Raw genomic sequence first — 18,578 nt, 5'->3', positions numbered from 1 at the left:
TTACCCCATAAAAAGCCACTACATCATTACATAATTTCTACATTATAATATGCAAATAGATCCATCTCAACGGAACAATCTCGAGTCAAGGTATCTCGAGTTCAGCTCTGATGAATATTAATAACGACTGTCAGAAGTGTAGCAAGAAAACAATGAAAACTACATCTTCCCGCACAAACTCCGACAAAACGAAATAGAATCTATACCTGGCGCGCGTGTGGGTCGAACTCTTCTTCTTCAGACCCATTTATAAAACCACTTGTCCGCACAATTAAAATATATAATCGTATTTGGACAATTTATATTATTGATAGAGAATAAATGGCCGGGGCAGATCATTTATCTTGGGCGCTGGGCATGCAGATTGCCGAACTGAATCAGAATACTATCTATATTTAGGCGCAGGGTCATCCGAAAAATATATCGGATGTTGCTGAGCAACAGTCAATGATTGAGTCAACTGCGTAGGTATTCACGATGATTTTATGAAAGTTTTTGTCCACTTGTATAAAAAAGATGGTTGTAGACTGTCTAGTATAGGACCATTTTGTTGAAGCTGCATCTTTCAAATCAGTTGTCATTGAATTTAAAAGCATTGCTGTCTATTCACCAAAATAACGCCAAATGGCAACATTCACATTCACACTACACTTTCATTAATACTCAACAGACTGAGAGCTCGAATCCAGTAGATATGGGAAATGACTTCAAGACCAGTAATGAAGTACAGTTTTGGGAAATGAAAAATATCTTTTAACGTTCGATTAAATGGGTTTTAGAATCTGTGGTGGAAACTTATTCAAGTGGAACTGCTATCTCTAGCAATATAGTGGATGCAGAAAAGTTTTGTATCTGTTTTGCAACATTTTCATGGTCCAAACTACGCAAAGTAAAATTATTGATGCATGATTTGTTATGGAACATTTTCATGTATTTGGCTACTCAGCTATTGTGACCCAAAAAATTACTGAAATCAAGCGTGAAACGCTAATTATTTCGAAGGATTTGCTTTGAGACTTTTTAAAAACCTTATTTGTACATTTAAGGCAAATAAGTACAATGGAATGACATGAATAAGAAAACAAGGTGTATCAATAAGTCCGCATATGACGCAATGCTGAGTAAGCAGGCTGGATTGGCTAACGACCTGGTCTGGGAACATGCATCTGTAATGTTATACCGGTGTACTATCAGTTCCTGATATAACTGCACATTTTCATCCTACTGACTGCGCCAATTATTTCGAAGGATTTGCTTTGAGACTTTTTAAAAACTTCATTTGTACATTTAAGGCAAATATATACAATTGAATGACATGAATAAAAAAACAAGGTGTATAAATAAGTTCGCATATGACGCAATGCTGAGTAAGCAGGCTGGATCGGCTAACGACCTGGACTGGGAACATGCATCTGTGATGTTATACCGGTGTACTATCAGTTCCTGATATAACTGCACATTTTCATCCTACTGACTGCGCCAATTATTTCGAAGGATTTGCTTTGAGACTTTTTGAAAACTTTATTTATACATTTAAGGCAAATAACTACAATTGAATGGCATGAATGAGAAAACAAGGTGTATCAATAAGTTCGCATATGACGCAATGCTGAGTAAGCAGGCTGGATCGGCTAACGACCTGGACTGGGAACATGCATCTGTGATGTTATACCGGTGTACTATCAGTTCCTGATATAACTCGCTATCAATCGCTTGATTGGAAGTGTCTAGTTCTGCATTCCCATGGTTCCATATTATGAAGGTGTCGTCTACGTATCACCCGAAGACGATTGTGAATATTAAAAATCGAAACGTCGTGACATAACTTGGTTTGGAATCTTTTAATTTTTATTTTTCATTTCTTGTTAATGATAATTTTTATTTTTATTTTTCAGCTTTTATTGATATTTCAATTTTTCATTTGTTTGGTTGTTGCTTGTATATTATTTCTTTGTAATTTCAGTTTTTTGTTCAATAAAATTGTTATTTCCGGGTAATCTTATTAATTTTTTAATTGTTTTTAAGGGTTTTCAAATCAATTTATATTATATTAGACAATGGATGTCCGAACTGATGAAATACACCACGAAACATTGTCAACCACCTTCAGACAAAGCGTGAAACGTCTCTCGATAATTTTCCTTGCTTCATAGGGAAATAATCGAGAAATAGATAAATAGGAATGAAATAGCTGCCATGATGATCTATAATTCACACTTGTGAAGATCAGAATTTCTGTACTATCAAATCCCCAATACTTTCGAGTTTTGCGACAGTTATTGCCTTGCATTGAACGTAGCACAGATTTTCTGAAAACAACGACCCTGTGATCGCCCGGTATATGCATGAGTAGCTCTTTTCTCGTTCTGAGGATAACGGGGGTCTTTGGCCTGATCCACCCCGAGACACTTGCGGCGTTATTTATGGGTTTTTGGAACTGACTACCTCATTGTTTGACTAACTGCCCACCAAAACGTTTGTCACGATTATCTACAGATGTATCTCTTTATCTTTGATGTAAATTTACTGTTTAGGCCATTTAACATTTATTATATATTTCTTGCGGGTCAAATATGCTTATTTTTCACCGCACCAGTAATAACCGCTGCTTTCTCAATATGACGGCTTTTCATGAATTTGTTGAATAAAATTCGATGCGAACAGTAATAAAGATTAATAATTTTTTCGAAACCGATAAATTGGAAATTGAAAGCAAGATCAATCTTCCTCTTGATGATGGTCACTTGGTGATCGAAACGTGTACGATCATGTTTCGAAACGAAACCCTACTGTGTAGGGAGTTGACACTATTTGTTCTTAGATAATTTGATTTATAGCCAGTCTTCAAGTATTCCCACTGAATATATGTCAAAACTTATTGGTGTAATACGATATCTATCAACAAATTGCAGAATTATTTTGACCACGATAAACTCTTGACTACATACCATCACTTGTCTCATCTAGAAGTTGTTGGTCCAAAGGTATGGCGGTCCATTTGTATCAGAGTTGGAAAAGTTCATGTGAACTTTTCTGCAAAAATGTTTTTCGAAAGACGGTTTCAAATGTATGCATATTGCCAGTTCGAGTAATTCCAAAAGAATTGTAGGTGTGAATGAAAACAATTACTGATAATTTATTTATTTTATTTATTTGTAATACAATACTCTACATGACATAGCTCAATTAAAGATCAGGAAATAACATAGTATAATGAATACATCACAAACAAGTGACTGTAAAGTCTACAAACACTACAAACAAGTTACTATAAAGACTACACATTTTATATTTATTATAGGTGATAAAACAATTATTTTAGGAAGTGGGATTTTATATTTGACAATTTGCAACTAAATATATCTAAATTATCGCTAACAGAATTTGTCACTTTACACATGGTATGGATCGGAGAATTCTCCAGAACATTTGTGCGAGATGTTTTTGTATAGAAAGTACTCGGCGTCTGGAACAGATTCTAGGAATGCAAATATCAAACTTTTCCAGTAATGTTGGGCAGTCAACTATGCTTTTGATAATTTTATAGGTTAGTGCAACATTATAATATCCACGCCTTTTTTCGAGACTGCAAGAGTTATGCTTTTGTAGCAATTCAGAGCAGGTTGTTCCTATTGGAGGATAAATGCCATCGGTTTTTAGGCTTAGCAGTTTTAAAAATCGTCGTTGAATTGCTTCTATTCTATCAATGTGATATTGATGAAATGGGGCTCCACACAACTGACGCGTATTCTAACTTTGATCTTATGAAAGCATAGAATAAAGTTTTAAAGGTCGAAGTTCCTTTGAAATCACTACTGTTACGTGCAATTAATCCGTACAAACGACAGGAGGAGGTTACAACATCATCGATATGCCTGTCAAATGATAGTGCAGTGTCAAATGTGACGCTAAGATCAGTAAATGTTTCTGGTCTCACCAGGGAAATGTTTTCTATTGAATAATCAAAGATCAAGATATTCGTTTCCAAACTGTAGGACATGACCTTACATTTATCCGGGTTCAGCGACAAGTTATTTCGATGACACCATTCTACAACTCGTCCTAGGTTTGCTGAGAGGTTCACACAATCATCTATGTTCTCAACGAGGCAGTATAGTTTTAGATCATCGGCATATAAAAGGAAATACACATCTATAACTTCTGCAATATCATTAATGAATATATTGAAGAGCAGCGGTCCTAGATTTGAACCTTGTGAGACACCGGAAGAAGCACTATATTCGGTAGATTTGAAACCATTGAGCTGAACATACTGTTTTCGATCTCGTAGATAGGACTGAAAGAGAGCGATGAAGGATGGAGATAATCCAAAGGCTACTAGTTTGTTCAGTAGAATGCCATGGTCAAGCCTGTCGAAGGACTTAAAAAAGTATGTGTAAATAACATCAGTTTGGGCCCTATTGTCGATAGATTCAGCAATGTGTTGGGTTACAGTCAGAAGATTGGTGACTGTTGAACGATTTTTCATAAAACCGTGTTGGTTTATACTTATATTGCAACTAACATGCCGATATGTAACTCGCTCGAGCAGAATCTCAAAAACCTTCGCAAATAATAGACATAAGCTGATAATTTGAAATGTCTCGTCTATCTCCTTTCTTGAAAATGGGACAGACTTTTGATGATTTCCAGATCCTTGGTATTGTAGCCGATCTCAAGCAGATATTGATTAGTATAGATAGAAGACGAGCACAAGTGCACAATCTTTCAGAATGAAAGCTGGAATGTCATCTGGACCAGTGGTCTTTTTAGGCTTGAGCGACCTAAGTGCCTCGTATACTTCGTCTTCACTGAAGCTTGATATATCAAGAAAGTGATTATCATCAATATCAGAGTTTGGTTGAAAAGGGGAAGAAGCGGTATACGATTGTTTCAGAAGATTTACGATATTAGAGTACTTGTGTTATTTTGGAGCTACCTCGTTTATTATTTATGAATGACCAAAATCTGTTGGGATTGATAAGTATTTCTTCCTCATATCTGATGATGATCAATCAAGTTGTTCTTAATTGTGCAGTTGGCTTTTTCGTATATTCTTCAAAATAATATCAAGTTACCTGTGGTCATTAATAAAAAAGACTGAATAATAGACAGAATCAGTTTGACATAGTGGATCTGATAGTTTTACTAGTCATATCATAGAGTTTATATCAGAATAACATCGCTTTGAGGTTCAAGTCCATACAGCAATTTCATGTGATATTCTTGTGAAATAAATTTCAAGTCTAGGTCTAGATGTGATTTTGCAATCTTCCACAAAAAATCTCATACAGATCATGTCATATGTTAACTCACGACACATCCCAATCAGCATAAAGTAGCAGCATTCACATGCTATTGAATATTATACTACCAAGAAGATTCATAAGAAACACCATGATTCAAGAAACGAGAATATCTAAGATATGATGGGCAAATTAATTGAAAACAGTGAAGACACAACTACAGTGTCGCATAGATCAGTAGTAAATGAGTTCACTTGTGGTTCTTGTCCAAAATTTTATATTGGCCAGACTGAAAGAACTTTTTCCACACGAACGAAAGAGCATAGGAGTAGCCTAGAATGTGAAGATCAAATCCACATTTTCTGTCCATCTCCTCGCAGGGAAGCCTGAGTTGCTTTTCAAATACTGAATAGAATATCATCCAGTATCGGCTATCAACTTTGAAATTTTTAGTTAATCATATAAGGCTGGTTGACTAGAACAAAATATTCTACAACCATCGCCAGTCTCTTTATGTAATCAGTATTTTTCATGTGGACGACAGCTTTGAAGCATCAATTATTTATGCCGTTCAGGTGAAAATAAAATAATAATTTATATTGACATTTTACAAATTTTACCCAGAATGTCCCGTGGCGGTCAGAATTTCGAACAGTGGGATTACAACATGTCAAATATCCACCGCCCGTTGAGAGTTAGGTAATATTTGGACATTCTAGACTCTTGTAATGGAAACGTTGAAATTTAATATACTTTTATGCACATTGTTTTCAATAAATTACATTTTCGAAATAAAAATAGTTTTATACAGCGTGTTGAAAGTTTGGATAGTGAATCGAAGAAGAAGGTAGAAAATTCGAGGTTCTGTCATGATTGTTATGAAATTCATCTTGATTTAGTTGTATTGGCGGATTTTTGACAAAAATGGTGAATGTGCCAGTCTTCTGAATGTATACACAAATATTGAATATGGCCCTTTCATCACAAATTTGTTCCAGTTGAAAGCTGGTCAAATTTCTCAGGCAATGAGTTCACATCTCTTCCCAAATTTTTTCCCTGTCACTTTATTTTAGTAGCAACTCATTTTAATTTTTTGATTAAATATGATTATGTATTGAAATAAAACAAGCAGAACAAACCAACGAACAGCATCGTTCTTCGAAACAAATTTGACAGTGGAGTCTTCACTAATTAAATTATCCTGTTCATTATATACATAAATGAAATAGGGGTATACAACTCAAATTGCTGATCATTCTAGATAATAATAATAATACTATTCATTTGCTCACATAAAAGACAAAAGTAAGAGAGAAATTCATTGCAAATGAATATCGTACAATCCACGGAAGCAGTATATGTTACTTGTGTGTGGTGTACGAAATGAGAAATATGGAAAAAAAATGCGTGTAGCGAAAACTCAATCAAGGAAATATACTATATACAGAATAAAATTTGCGGAGAACAGAACAAAACAAAGTGAAGTGATGAAAGCGAGCGCTTTCGCTGTACTATCGTCTTCATGGCTCTAGTCGAACTGAACCTTTTATCTTCTTGTTTGTTCTTTCATACAGTTAGAACGCCTTAGTGCAGGTATTTGTCCTCTCTTTTCATCCGAATGTCTCTGCGAATGTGCCTGTACTTGGATTACATCAGGTAATATTTTTATGTTGATGTTTCTGTAGGTTCATAGTTTCTAGGAATATGTATCACTTTGTGGAGCATATTGAATGTTAGGTATTGTTGTGTTTTAATTTGTATTTGTTCCTCGAGAAGTGAATTATGGCTTCTGAATTTTTGTATGTTTAGGTTTTCCCAGATGTCCATACGGTTTTCTTCATCAACCTGTTTTATGAGTTTGATGTATTCTGGTGGGGAAAGTTATGTTTGTTTTGTGTGCGTGTGTTGCGAGATTTGATTTATATGTTAATGGGTTTATGTACGCTTTTTTGTGCTCGTTGTACCTTTGGATCAGTTTTTTTTTGGTTTGGCCGATATAGAATTTGTTGCAGTTCGAGGATTGTATGCTGTACACTCCATTTAGGTTTTTGTCTTCTTCTTTTTCATAGCTGTATTTTTTGTTTTAATATCGTGTTCAGCTTATAAATGATTTTCTTGTTCAATGGTATGGAGATGTTTGTGAATTTGTTGGTTTGGTTACCTTGAATTTATATAAATGAAGCAGAGCCCAATCGTATTTGAAGTATTCTTTGGATGGAATTTTTTGTAGAGGACTCTACTGTTTTTTGGGTATATTACTTTCCAAAATTTTAAAAATCAACAAACCTGCATCAGTAGAAACTCTACTGAAGTGAATTAAAAGGCACTTTCAAAAATCACTGCGAAGTATAAACCATTGAAGAGTTCTATGAGTCAGCACTTTTCTTATTCATAAATTTTGACTACAGATTCGAATAATTAACTGAAAAATCTTCTTTCAGTGGTAGACATTTTGGAAAATAATTTTGTCCGTTTCTAAAATTCACTATAAAACTTCCGCCTCAACCTGGGGGCTGGGGCTGAAATCTCTAGTATGAAATTTAGCAAACCAACGTCGAACACTGTCATTGCCAAACGCCTGTTTGAAATTTCGGACTCTTTCAGCAGGGCTTTGGTTCAGTTTGAATCGACATACTCATTGAAATATAAAAACGAATGACAATGATACGAACCCAACTTTGAAACAACCTAATTATTATATTTTCTGAAAGAAGTTGAAAGTAATTTTTCATCTTTACGAGTATCTAGCTGAAATTTGACCTCCGTTTCCTTCTCCAAGCGAAGTCATTCATTACTTTGAACATCTCACCAAGCATATGCAATAGCAATTGAGATATCTTCTTCCATAAATCCCGTTTTTGCCGCAGGGCTAACATCATCTTAATAAAGTTATGAAACTCAGACAAGTAGTGTTAAATCTAGTAAAAGGGTAATAATTTTAGTCACTACATCTACATAATTTATAATTGTGGCTTGCCGGGGAACAAGGTATCGTGAAAAAGTTAAATAATTATTGGCCAAGACAGCAATACTCGTTATTTTCTGTTTACGATGGGGCCGCCAACTGAGTTTGTACTGTGCTACAATTGATAACCTGTAGTGTTTACAGACACGACGTATTAAAATATAGTGCGGTCAAACAATGCAGCGGAAACCATTCTATGACGAATCGGCTCAAACCATGGAAGGTTCTAAGCCAAATTATACTATTTTCAATATTGATATGAGAATTTTGATTCATTCACCATTTTCCTGAATTGTAACAACTCGTAAGTTTTGAAATACCTATTTGAATTGATGGAATTGATATAAACGTTATAATTCGTGTAGTAATTCAACCATCTATGAGGAAACCACTGTTTTTATATTTGAAACGATTGATAGTTATTCTTCTGGTCCAGGCGAAAGTAAATCTAGCCTCCTTGAGCTACAAATGCTGTAACTAATACGATTCTGCTACTTTCTTTCATATATTAGATTAGTTTTGAGGTGAAAATTTGATTACAAACTGTCAATCAAAGTTATATATTTTTTCTATATCAAAGTTAAATGAGAGATACAAAAGGTAGTGAAAATTATTTTATTTCTGACCGGGATATTATAAGCTTATATCGTCATAGTTACGCTATCAATAAAGAGGGTCATAACTCCCTTGGGACATTATAGATTTTATAATTCCCTCTACCTTTCACAAGTAAAAATAAATAGAAATGAAAACTGAACCATATTTTATTTATTCACGTCATTACAAATAATAAATGTACAATTTTGAAATGTACCCTGAAAATTACTTCCGCCACTGGAAACAATTTCTTCTTTTGTATGGCTGGAGCTTCTGTTCACTACAGTCGAGGTACCTGCCTCTTCTGATGACAAAGTAGACAACATACGCGCCGTTTTATTTCTCAATTCGATGCTATCCTCCAAATACCCCTCCGCCACCGTGGAACTTTTCCAACCTCCGTGTCTTTTTAAGTTAGTCATAGTTGCTCCTGCATTGGCTAGAGCAGTAGCAGAAGTGCGACGAAGGCAATGTCCCGTATAGGAAGATGAGTTTGGCAATCCTAAATACATTGCAATTTTGCTGGGGATTTTCCCAAACATGTTTTTTCCAATTGGCTGAGATGTACATTTATTTTGTCGGAAGCTCAAAAAAAATCGTTCAATACCTTTAGGACGCAAAGACATATAAAGTCTTAATAAAGGCAAAGCGGAGAACTCTTTTTCATCCACAACTGTAAATTTCTTCGATACACCAGTTTTACTTTCCGGTACGTTCACTACCATAACGGAATCCCGGTCCTCTATATCCGATATCTTCATATTCAAAAGTTCCTGACTTCTGCATCCTCCAAAATAACCCATAATCAAAACAACCTATAACAAAAAAAAAGGAAATAAATACACACAAAAAGGAAAATAAGAAAAAAATTACCTTATGCAATAAATGAATATCATTAGGAGCGTCCTTTAGGAATCTGATAACATCTTCAGGAGATAAAACAGCAGACTTTTTCGGCTTATAACTCTTACTCTTCCGTTTCAAAAAAGCCTGTAGTTCATTGAACTTGGTGATATCTCGTTTCTCATGTATAGTCACCATCGATTTTAGCATTGACCATTTAGTCCATAAAGAATTCGGACTATACGTTTCTGACTGAAACGAATAAACACAATTACTACCAAATCTACTGAGAAACATAGAAAATTCCTTACCAGTTCTTGAAAATATGCCAGAAATACAGTTTCAGTGACATCTTTTGGCATAACATTTTTCCGTGTCAGCCAGTCCAGATATATCTTGTATTCTTTTTGGTATACGGCTTCACTTTTCGATGGAATTAATGATTCTCTTGCTTGTTCAGCTTTTTTCAAAATATCCTCCATTATATTTGGGGTAGAAAACACGTTTTCACCGCAAACACAGCTTGATAACAAAGTTATGTTTATAAACAAGTAACATAGCAACAACCTAGCAACAAGAAAACTCTACTATAATCAACGGTACCTGATTCAAATATACCGAGAAGGTAATGAATTGGTACATTTTTCCGTTTCAAAAATGAACAAAATTTCATTGAAATCGGTCAGAAATAAAATTATCTATGTACCACGGGAATTAATGAGCCTTAATAACCTCAGGCAATTGCTGTCCCTCGGGCCAGAGGCCCTCGGGACGCAAACTTTGCCATCGGTAATTAAGGCCCTCCTTGATACATAAATAACTATAATTCTAGTGCATAACAAACTATCATAAATTTAAACGGGAGAAAGTACAAACTCCGTTCTGTAAGAACAAAACGCTGTTATAAAAACAAAATGCGATCAATTTCTTCCAGCTAGTTTCATAACAACTTCCAAAGGAATTGTATAAAATTGACTGTACTGATTTCAATGAACATCGTACAAACTCTAAATCTTCATTTGGTGGGTTATGTTTGCATTGACATTTCACGTATTTTATGGCTTATTTTAGAGCACCCAGCCTGGCAGTAGGGGTCACTTCCTACCTACCGGGGGTCTCTCAACAGGTATTCCGAAAAGAATGCCGTACCCGGTCATGTCATTGTTGAGAGTAATGGTATTCAATAGCAGATATACGTAACCGATTTAACTATGATTAGTTATTGTTGATATTTGTAGGGTTTACACTTTGAACAATCCAATATCGTTACAGACTTTTGGATTTAATTATTTCAAGGTCCATCGTGGTATTAGACGGAGAAGTAGTTATTTTCCCATAGGCATTCACTAGATCCCACTCTGTAGGAACAATCAGACATATGATTTCTATTAACGTTTTGGAACATGGAATGATATTTCTACCCCGATTTTGGGGCCTTGTTCAAGATACAAAGTTGGTATTGGTTAACAAGGAAGGTTCATACATGTAGCCACTTTGAAGTCAGAGAAGTTACAAACATACTGCTGTGTGTATCAGCTAGATGTAAGAAAAAAATATATGAAAGAAGAGAGGTCAAAATAAGCCAATCGATTGCAATCCTATCACATTCTTTTCAAATGATTCCAAAGTGAAACTGTTTTCAAGTCTCGAAATTCTACCTATAGACCCATTCTGGCTATAGTTGGTATCACGAAAGGGTACTCTGCAGATATATGTCTTTCTTCTTCTCTTCGGATTCACATTTATAATTTAATAACTTCCTGGAGAATTGATTTTGTTAGTTAGTGTGAGATCTGATTCTAATCTTCTATGAGCCAGAATTTTAAAGTTAAGAATGTCCAATTTAATTTTATAGTTATATTGACCAATAAGATATCCCAGTTTGTATGCAGAGTACCTCAAAAACTTGTTCTGAACACTTTCGAGTATATCAATATCCAGATTATATCACGACACCAAATTGTGAAGTTATATTCGATAGTTGATCTAACAATTGAGCAATATATGATTTTCAAGAAATGGAGAGATAATTCATCTGCAGATCTATGTGTGTGACCCAACATTTTCGGGGCTCTAGAAGTTACATTTTCTTGAATAACATTTTTGGGTCAAGAGTAATTCCTAAATCTTCGTTTGTATTTGTTGTTTCCAGTTCAGATTGCTTGATTTTATTTGGACTATTTTTCAACTGAGTTACTTCAGTGTGGTCCTATTGCTGAATATGATTCGATATCTATCGTCATATGAGCTGGAAAAGTAGTTGTTTTTAAATCTCTTGAAATTAATGACAAAAGCTATATATTTTTTCCACTTTTTGACTGTTTGACATATACAATTATAGTCAAACTATCTTGATAATAGAGGTGGGTTTCGAAAAAAAAATTGATGCAATTGCTTATTAGAAAGTAATTGGTGATTCTCACCAAGCCTTTTTGAAAACAATTTTCGTTATAGTCAAAAATAATTCATCAGTACTAAATTCGTGTTTTTTGACAAACCTTGTGTACCACTGCAAGAATTTGATTACCAATAAGTGCATTTTGTGTTTCATTTCTTCTCTTACTACAAGAGAAGTGTTTTTTTCCACTCCGGTCTTCATCATTGCAATATATATAAAGACAAATTCATTTCTTACTTCCTACTCCTACACTAACATGCATCAGAATTTGAACTGAATATGGAGATAGCTGAAAACCAGAGCCTAAACACAACGCATTTCTGATTAAATACCAGACAACTCTATTTCGTCCTGTCAGAAGTCTCATCAGGCCACTTTTCACATTTTTCCCTTTGAGAATTTAAATGCGATAGTCTCTTTCTACATCTATATCTATAACCTAAGTACTAATATAAATGTGAACGTTTGTGATGTGGGATGTATGTAACTATGTTTGTGGATTTAGATGAAACTTTACATAAACACACCTCAAACGTCGACACATACGTCGCGTCTACAGTAAGACGATGGTGTAGTGAAAATATAAATTACTAGTTGTTGCCCGCCCTAATTCTAACTCACAGTCGAAGCAACTGAACCTAGAATCTTGAAATATGCAGGTAGGTTCTTTGTATAGCGTGAATAAGCATCAGGAAAGGGAATCAGGAATTTCCACCCCCAAGGGAGTAAAATGAAGGTTGAAAAATACTACTGAATCTCGTCAGTTTTAAAGTTGGAAACCTGGAGTTTTGGGTTGATAAAAAAAATTGTAACTATTTGTTTAAAATGGTCTGACACGGAACCTAATGTGACAAACCAAATTGTTTGCCGGCGAAAAAATTTACAATATTCTCTGCAAAATTCATGCAATGAGAATAAGAAGTTATAATTATTTACTCAATGCTCAATATCTGAGACGGCAGAACCGCTTGTAAGATAAATCCAGCTGCACATTCAATCCAACTGAAATTGTATATTGTTTTATGGCAATGAATATCGCAATGCGTCGTTTTGTCGAAATCATAAATGCATCGGCTGACGTTTCTACAAAGGGAAGTCTATAACAACATTGTAATAAGGACACTGAGAAACCGCTTTGTAAGTGATTCGACGGTCTGTGTCGGACCAATATCTGATGATACATATCCTGTTGAATCGAAAATGGACAGATTGAAATATCTTATCAACGTGAGAAAGTACATCCGACGATTTTATTTCCATTTATGTCTAGGGAAGGACTTTGGCAGCGGCTCATATTCCGAAAATATATGTAATTGCTGGACAGAGTAAATCAAATTTGGTCAAATTTTCACATTATGCAAATTACATCTAAAGCAAATGGAACTTTAAACGTTCAAACCAGTCTCCATAAATCTACGCAGTAGGTTTAATAATCCAACGCCCTTCGTGGTATTAGCCAGATGAGTAGTTGTTTTCTGATAGGCGTCAGTCCATTAAACCTACTGTGTAGGATTGAACGTTTGAAGTTCCATTTGCTTCAGATTTGTTTACTGCCAGTCGTCAAGCATGGCCCACGGACTAATGAGATAGTTTTTCTTCCTTATTCGAAGGAATCGGGCAAATTACGAATATGCAGTTGGTTATTACCTCATCCATTAGATGGAGTGACATTTTGTGATGTTCGCTCCAACTTCGGAAGAGGAATGAAATACTCTGAAAGACTTCCGATTTTCAATTCTGGAATATAATTGACTTTAGGTCGATGATGGTCACTATCTTGCACTGACGAGTGGCTAATAAGCCCGAAACCTGTCTGCAAGTGTGCCCGTTCCATAATTGAAGGTCGACTCTTTCAGTTGTATTGCCACTTGTATATGCAGGAAATTTTCTGTGAAGATTCCTGCACTGGTGCCTGTCGGATATAATCCAACGCCCTTCGTGGTATTAGCCAGGGGAGTAGTTGTTTTCTGATAAGCGTCAGTCCAGTAAACCTACTGTGTAGGTATATAGACTGGCTTGAACGTTTGAAGTTTCATTTGCTTTAGATTTATTTACTGTAAAGCATAACCCACTGACTAATAAGAAAGTTATGCAAATTAAGTTTTTTCAAAGTACAAATCAGGATTGTAATTCACTTCATCGGTCATATCGACTTTTCCTAGATGAACATATTGGTGCCAAAAACTACTTAGGTAAACTGGAAAAATAAGAAAATCTCAGCGACAATAACGGCGGTGAAGGGACCCCAAATTGAACAATATATTTTTCACATTTGAACAAAACAAAAAGGTCTCTTCATTTTAAGCCTCATTTTCAAAAAACTATTTTGTTTTGAGCAGTTCTTAAACAATTGAGTTTGTTATCAAATATGCATACATACGCTGGGATACATATTATGTTCAACATACAGGATTCGCCGTTGAATTATATGAATTGTACATTTTTTTAATTTCCAATGATGACTCTCGACTTCTTAACTTCTGAATTATATTCAGGTCCGACAAAATTGACGAGAAAATTTAGTATTTTTCGATAAGGAAGACAACAATGTTGCATTTTTCGTCGCTAAGAGGGTACCTACGACCAACTTTTTTCTTCAAATGAAAAAAGGGTTTTTGTGATACCTCGTTTAATGGATATTTGAAGTTTCTTACCTTTTGAAAATCGGAACAGACTTTATTGTTTTGAAGTCTTTTTGAGAATCCGCTAACAAACAGCGTATATCATGATATGGAAAAATATATATGCGTTCAAATTGAAAGGTATGGTATGGAAAAGGAAGATTATGGCTTTCCACTATCATACAAAAGTAGAAGTATATTTTCTTCCATGTATTTCAAAGTTTATATGGAAGTAATATTGCAAAAACAAGCAGAATGGATCCGATATGACATACATTTTCAATGCGGAATAAACCAATGAATTGTGATATGGGTACTCCATTTTCCAGAGAAAATGAAAGATCAATTGAAATTTTCTGTAATTATTCATTCTTTTTTTTTTCAAGAATAAAGCCAGCAAACAAATAAATATACGATAATAAGATCGCTCGAATCCACGAATTGAGCTTAAAAATGGACAATAATATTCGCCTTGATAACTGATATACAGTGCAGTCCATATGTAGGTATGGAATAAATTCATTTTTAGCGTTATTATGTACTATGTGAAAAAAACCTGAAAAGGTCCATTTTTTTTTCTTAAATCGACAATTTACAGTATGAAAATATTATCCCCCTCCAGCACCCCTTCTGAATTATAAGCACCCTTTCGAAAATTTCAAATAGCAAAGGGGGTCGTGTGGCACCTTGTTGGAAAGGGATTTTAGTCCTCTGTTCAGTATTATAAAGTTTTTTAAGATTGGTGCAATCATAACTGGGAAAATTGATTTTTAGGATGTAAAATTTTGATAATATCTCTAGGTAAAACAAAACTTCACGTAGAATGAAGATAATATTGCCACATAATATTTAGAATATATTTTTCAATGAACTTTACAATTAAATTAAATGTTCAAAATGACCACAATTAACTTCTTGACAATAACCGTGGCGATTTTGGAATTCTCGTACAACATTTTGTATGACCTCGGGGGTTATTTTGTTGATTTCTTCCGTTATCCTAACTTTTAAATCAGCAATATTCTTGGTCTAATAAAATTTACTATAGATTTTAAATAACCCCATAAGAAGTAATCGAGAGGAGTCAAATCGGGAGATGTAGCTGGCCATTCAATCGTTCCACGTCTTCCAATTCACCTATTGGTGAATTGGTTATTGTTTAAATAAGTTCTAACTGTACGTGCAAAATGCGGTGGAGCTCAGTCTTGTTGGTAGTAAATAGTTCGATCTATCTCATTAGGATGATTAACATCAGGAAAATGTATTTGTAATGTAGGCACTAGAAAGTTGATGAAAAAATCTAGATGAATCTCACAATTAACAGTGCCCTCAAAAAAAAGGACCAATAATTGTATTGTTAATGATACCAGCCCAAACGTTAACTTTTTTAGGAAGTGTGAGTCGCACACATCCAATGAAGATTTTCTCTGCTCCAATATCTACAGTTCTGTATGTTAACTGTTCCGTTTGATTGAAACGTCGCTTCATCAGAAAACACTATTTTGTTTATGAACTGCAAATCTGCGTTCATTCTGTCCATCATCAATTCACAAAATCCTTGCCTTCTATCAGGATCATCTTCATTTAACTCCTGAACCAAGGGTGGTATTTTTCTTTATGCAAAACTCTCAAAATAGATGATTCACTTACATCATTGTCGGCGGCAAGTTCTCGAGTTGTCTTATGCGGATTTTCCTCAATCTCTAGAAGTACATCTAACTTTTTTTCATCAGTAAATTGAACATTTCTACCTGGTTCTCCAATATTTTCCACATGTCCACATGTTCAATTTTGCTAACTGTAGACTGCGACACGTGTTGACCAGGGTATTCATTATTAAAAATTTCACAAACCTCCTTTTGAGTTCTTGTTTTATTACCACAACCAATCATAATTAAAATGTCTATTCTTTGAGTGTCGGACAAATGAGCCATAATTAAATTTAATACGCCCACAAATATTATACTTTAGTAACTATAAATACCTAAATGAAAATGATTACCTAAATACCAAATGGTTTTCGAATGCTCATGAATAAAATAAAACAATTATGCATTCATGCCCCCCATCAAAAATAAGAAATTTAACGTTACTGGTATATTAGCCATATTGTCATCCAGTCAGCGCCATATGCAGTGTATATGATAATGTGCTCTTTCTAATGTCAATGGTTTCCACACATACTTTCGTATTTTTGTTAAAATAATTTCGAAATGAATGTTGAACCTAGTTTTGTTAAAGCTGACTCCGACAACTTATCAAGAGTCGATTTTGAAATGATCGATGAATTTTACTTGAAAAATTTGCAATACTTTGGTACCGAAATGAAGAATGAAAATTTGAAACGATCGGTGGTATATTTAGTAGTTCCCTTTCATTTATATGACATTCATTTCAGACTTTGTCTTCTATCGAAGGATGGAAAGTTTTGATTTAATTTTTATTTTACCTTGGCCAACTGAAAAAAATCATAGATCTCTTAGAGTTTCGTTTTTTGGAACACTGCAAAACTTTTTGTCTGATATGGATGATCTGTTTTTACAACTAGGTATAAACATATTTTAACCATTTTGGTGGAAGTAATGGTAAAATTCAATCCAAAAATAACCTGAAAAAATATTTTTCTGAATGTAAACTAGCTAATGGAACGGAATGTGCAGCAAAATAGGCACCTGCCGAGGCCTACCTTTTACAAAAAAAAACGTTCTTCAATTAGATAATTGTAACAGTTGTATTCACACCGAGGTGACAACAATAACAACAAAAATGGCGTCTGTCAAATTGTATCATCAGATCTGTGATTGGATATTAAAAACCAATACATTTGGCAACGCCGCTCTAGACACGATTAATTTCATTGGTCAACAGACAGGCAGCCACTTTAAATTCCTGCTTTTCGAATTGTTCTTTTTTCTGAAAATATAAAGAGATTTTGGGACAGATTAGGATTGATAAGTATAATATACCCCTAACTCGATCGATCTATAAACAAACCAGTATCATTTTGCATAGTCAATTCCTACAATTTTAATGGAGATAGAAAACTGGAAAGCCAAATCCTATCTTTCCCAGAAATCGATTCTTTCCAATAATATACCCCCTTCGAATTGAACAAAGTCTTCAATGTAACAGCAGGTAATTACAAACTCAATCAAATAAAATATCGACTCTGGTAAAGCAGGCATATTCTGTTGAAACATTTATAATACGATATTAGATATACTTCTAGGTAATAGGGGTTTGAAAATATGTTAATAATTGGCATTTTATTCCGAAACTCGATTAGATTAATAATACCTTTAAGTGAAACAGATAGATTTTGAAAAACAATTACAATACATTATTAGTTCCAGGAAAACAGGCAATTTTGTATTATGCCAATTATAGGAAATTTATAAAAACGAGTTCAATAATGGTGGCAGATTTGAATTTGTGTTCATTGATTTCCAGCAGTGAGGACTAAGAATTTTCAGCCACTTTACATTTATAGATTCTTTTTACGGAGTTCTTCGGGCCAGCAATTAATGAATTAATTTAGCAACTTTCACGGCGACTCCGGATGATATCCCACAATGTGAAAGTGAATTTTCTGTTTTGCGGAGCTCATAATCAGTAGCAAAAACTTCCCGACGAGCTTTAGCCGCATTTCCCATCGTCCAACGGCTGGGCACATCAATCCTGCGGATCGCAGGACATGCCCGCCAACAATTATACGGAATAAACAAAGTGATGTCGCCGTGTTTTATTTCCCCTATTGTTTCATTGTTTGTGCGCTCGTGAGACGCCTAGCGGGGGCCCCGTGATTTATGGGGGCACGTGGGGAATGCAGCCGGCGCCACAAGCATGGGCGCCCCGCTTATTGTATTTGTTACATGTCCAGATGTACTATTTTGGAATTTCTATTGTTT

The 18,578-nt window shown here is 34.8% G+C and overlaps 1 protein-coding gene across 1 annotated transcript; it reads right to left on the bottom strand.

Moving 5' to 3' along the window:
* Positions 1-8,821: 8,821 nt before the first annotated feature.
* On the bottom strand, positions 8,822-10,443 carry LOC141482741 (uncharacterized). The gene is made up of 3 exons (XM_074176533.1): positions 9,963-10,443; positions 9,682-9,903; positions 8,822-9,623 (listed from the first exon to the last, which is right to left on the bottom strand). Exons 1-3 carry the CDS (start codon positions 10,131-10,133, stop codon positions 8,976-8,978), a joined length of 1,041 nt encoding a protein of 346 aa, XP_074032634.1. The 5' UTR covers positions 10,134-10,443; the 3' UTR covers positions 8,822-8,975.
* Between the last annotated feature and the right edge of the window lie 8,135 nt (positions 10,444-18,578).

Source organism: Leptinotarsa decemlineata, unplaced genomic scaffold (genome assembly GCF_025532065.1).
Source record: "Leptinotarsa decemlineata unplaced genomic scaffold, Ldec_3_MD MMD2_tig00001719_RagTag_RagTag, whole genome shotgun sequence".
NCBI classification, from domain to species: Eukaryota; Metazoa; Arthropoda; class Insecta; order Coleoptera; family Chrysomelidae; genus Leptinotarsa; species Leptinotarsa decemlineata.
Note: the sequence above shows the minus strand (reverse complement) of the source record. Positions and strands in the feature narration are given on the sequence as shown.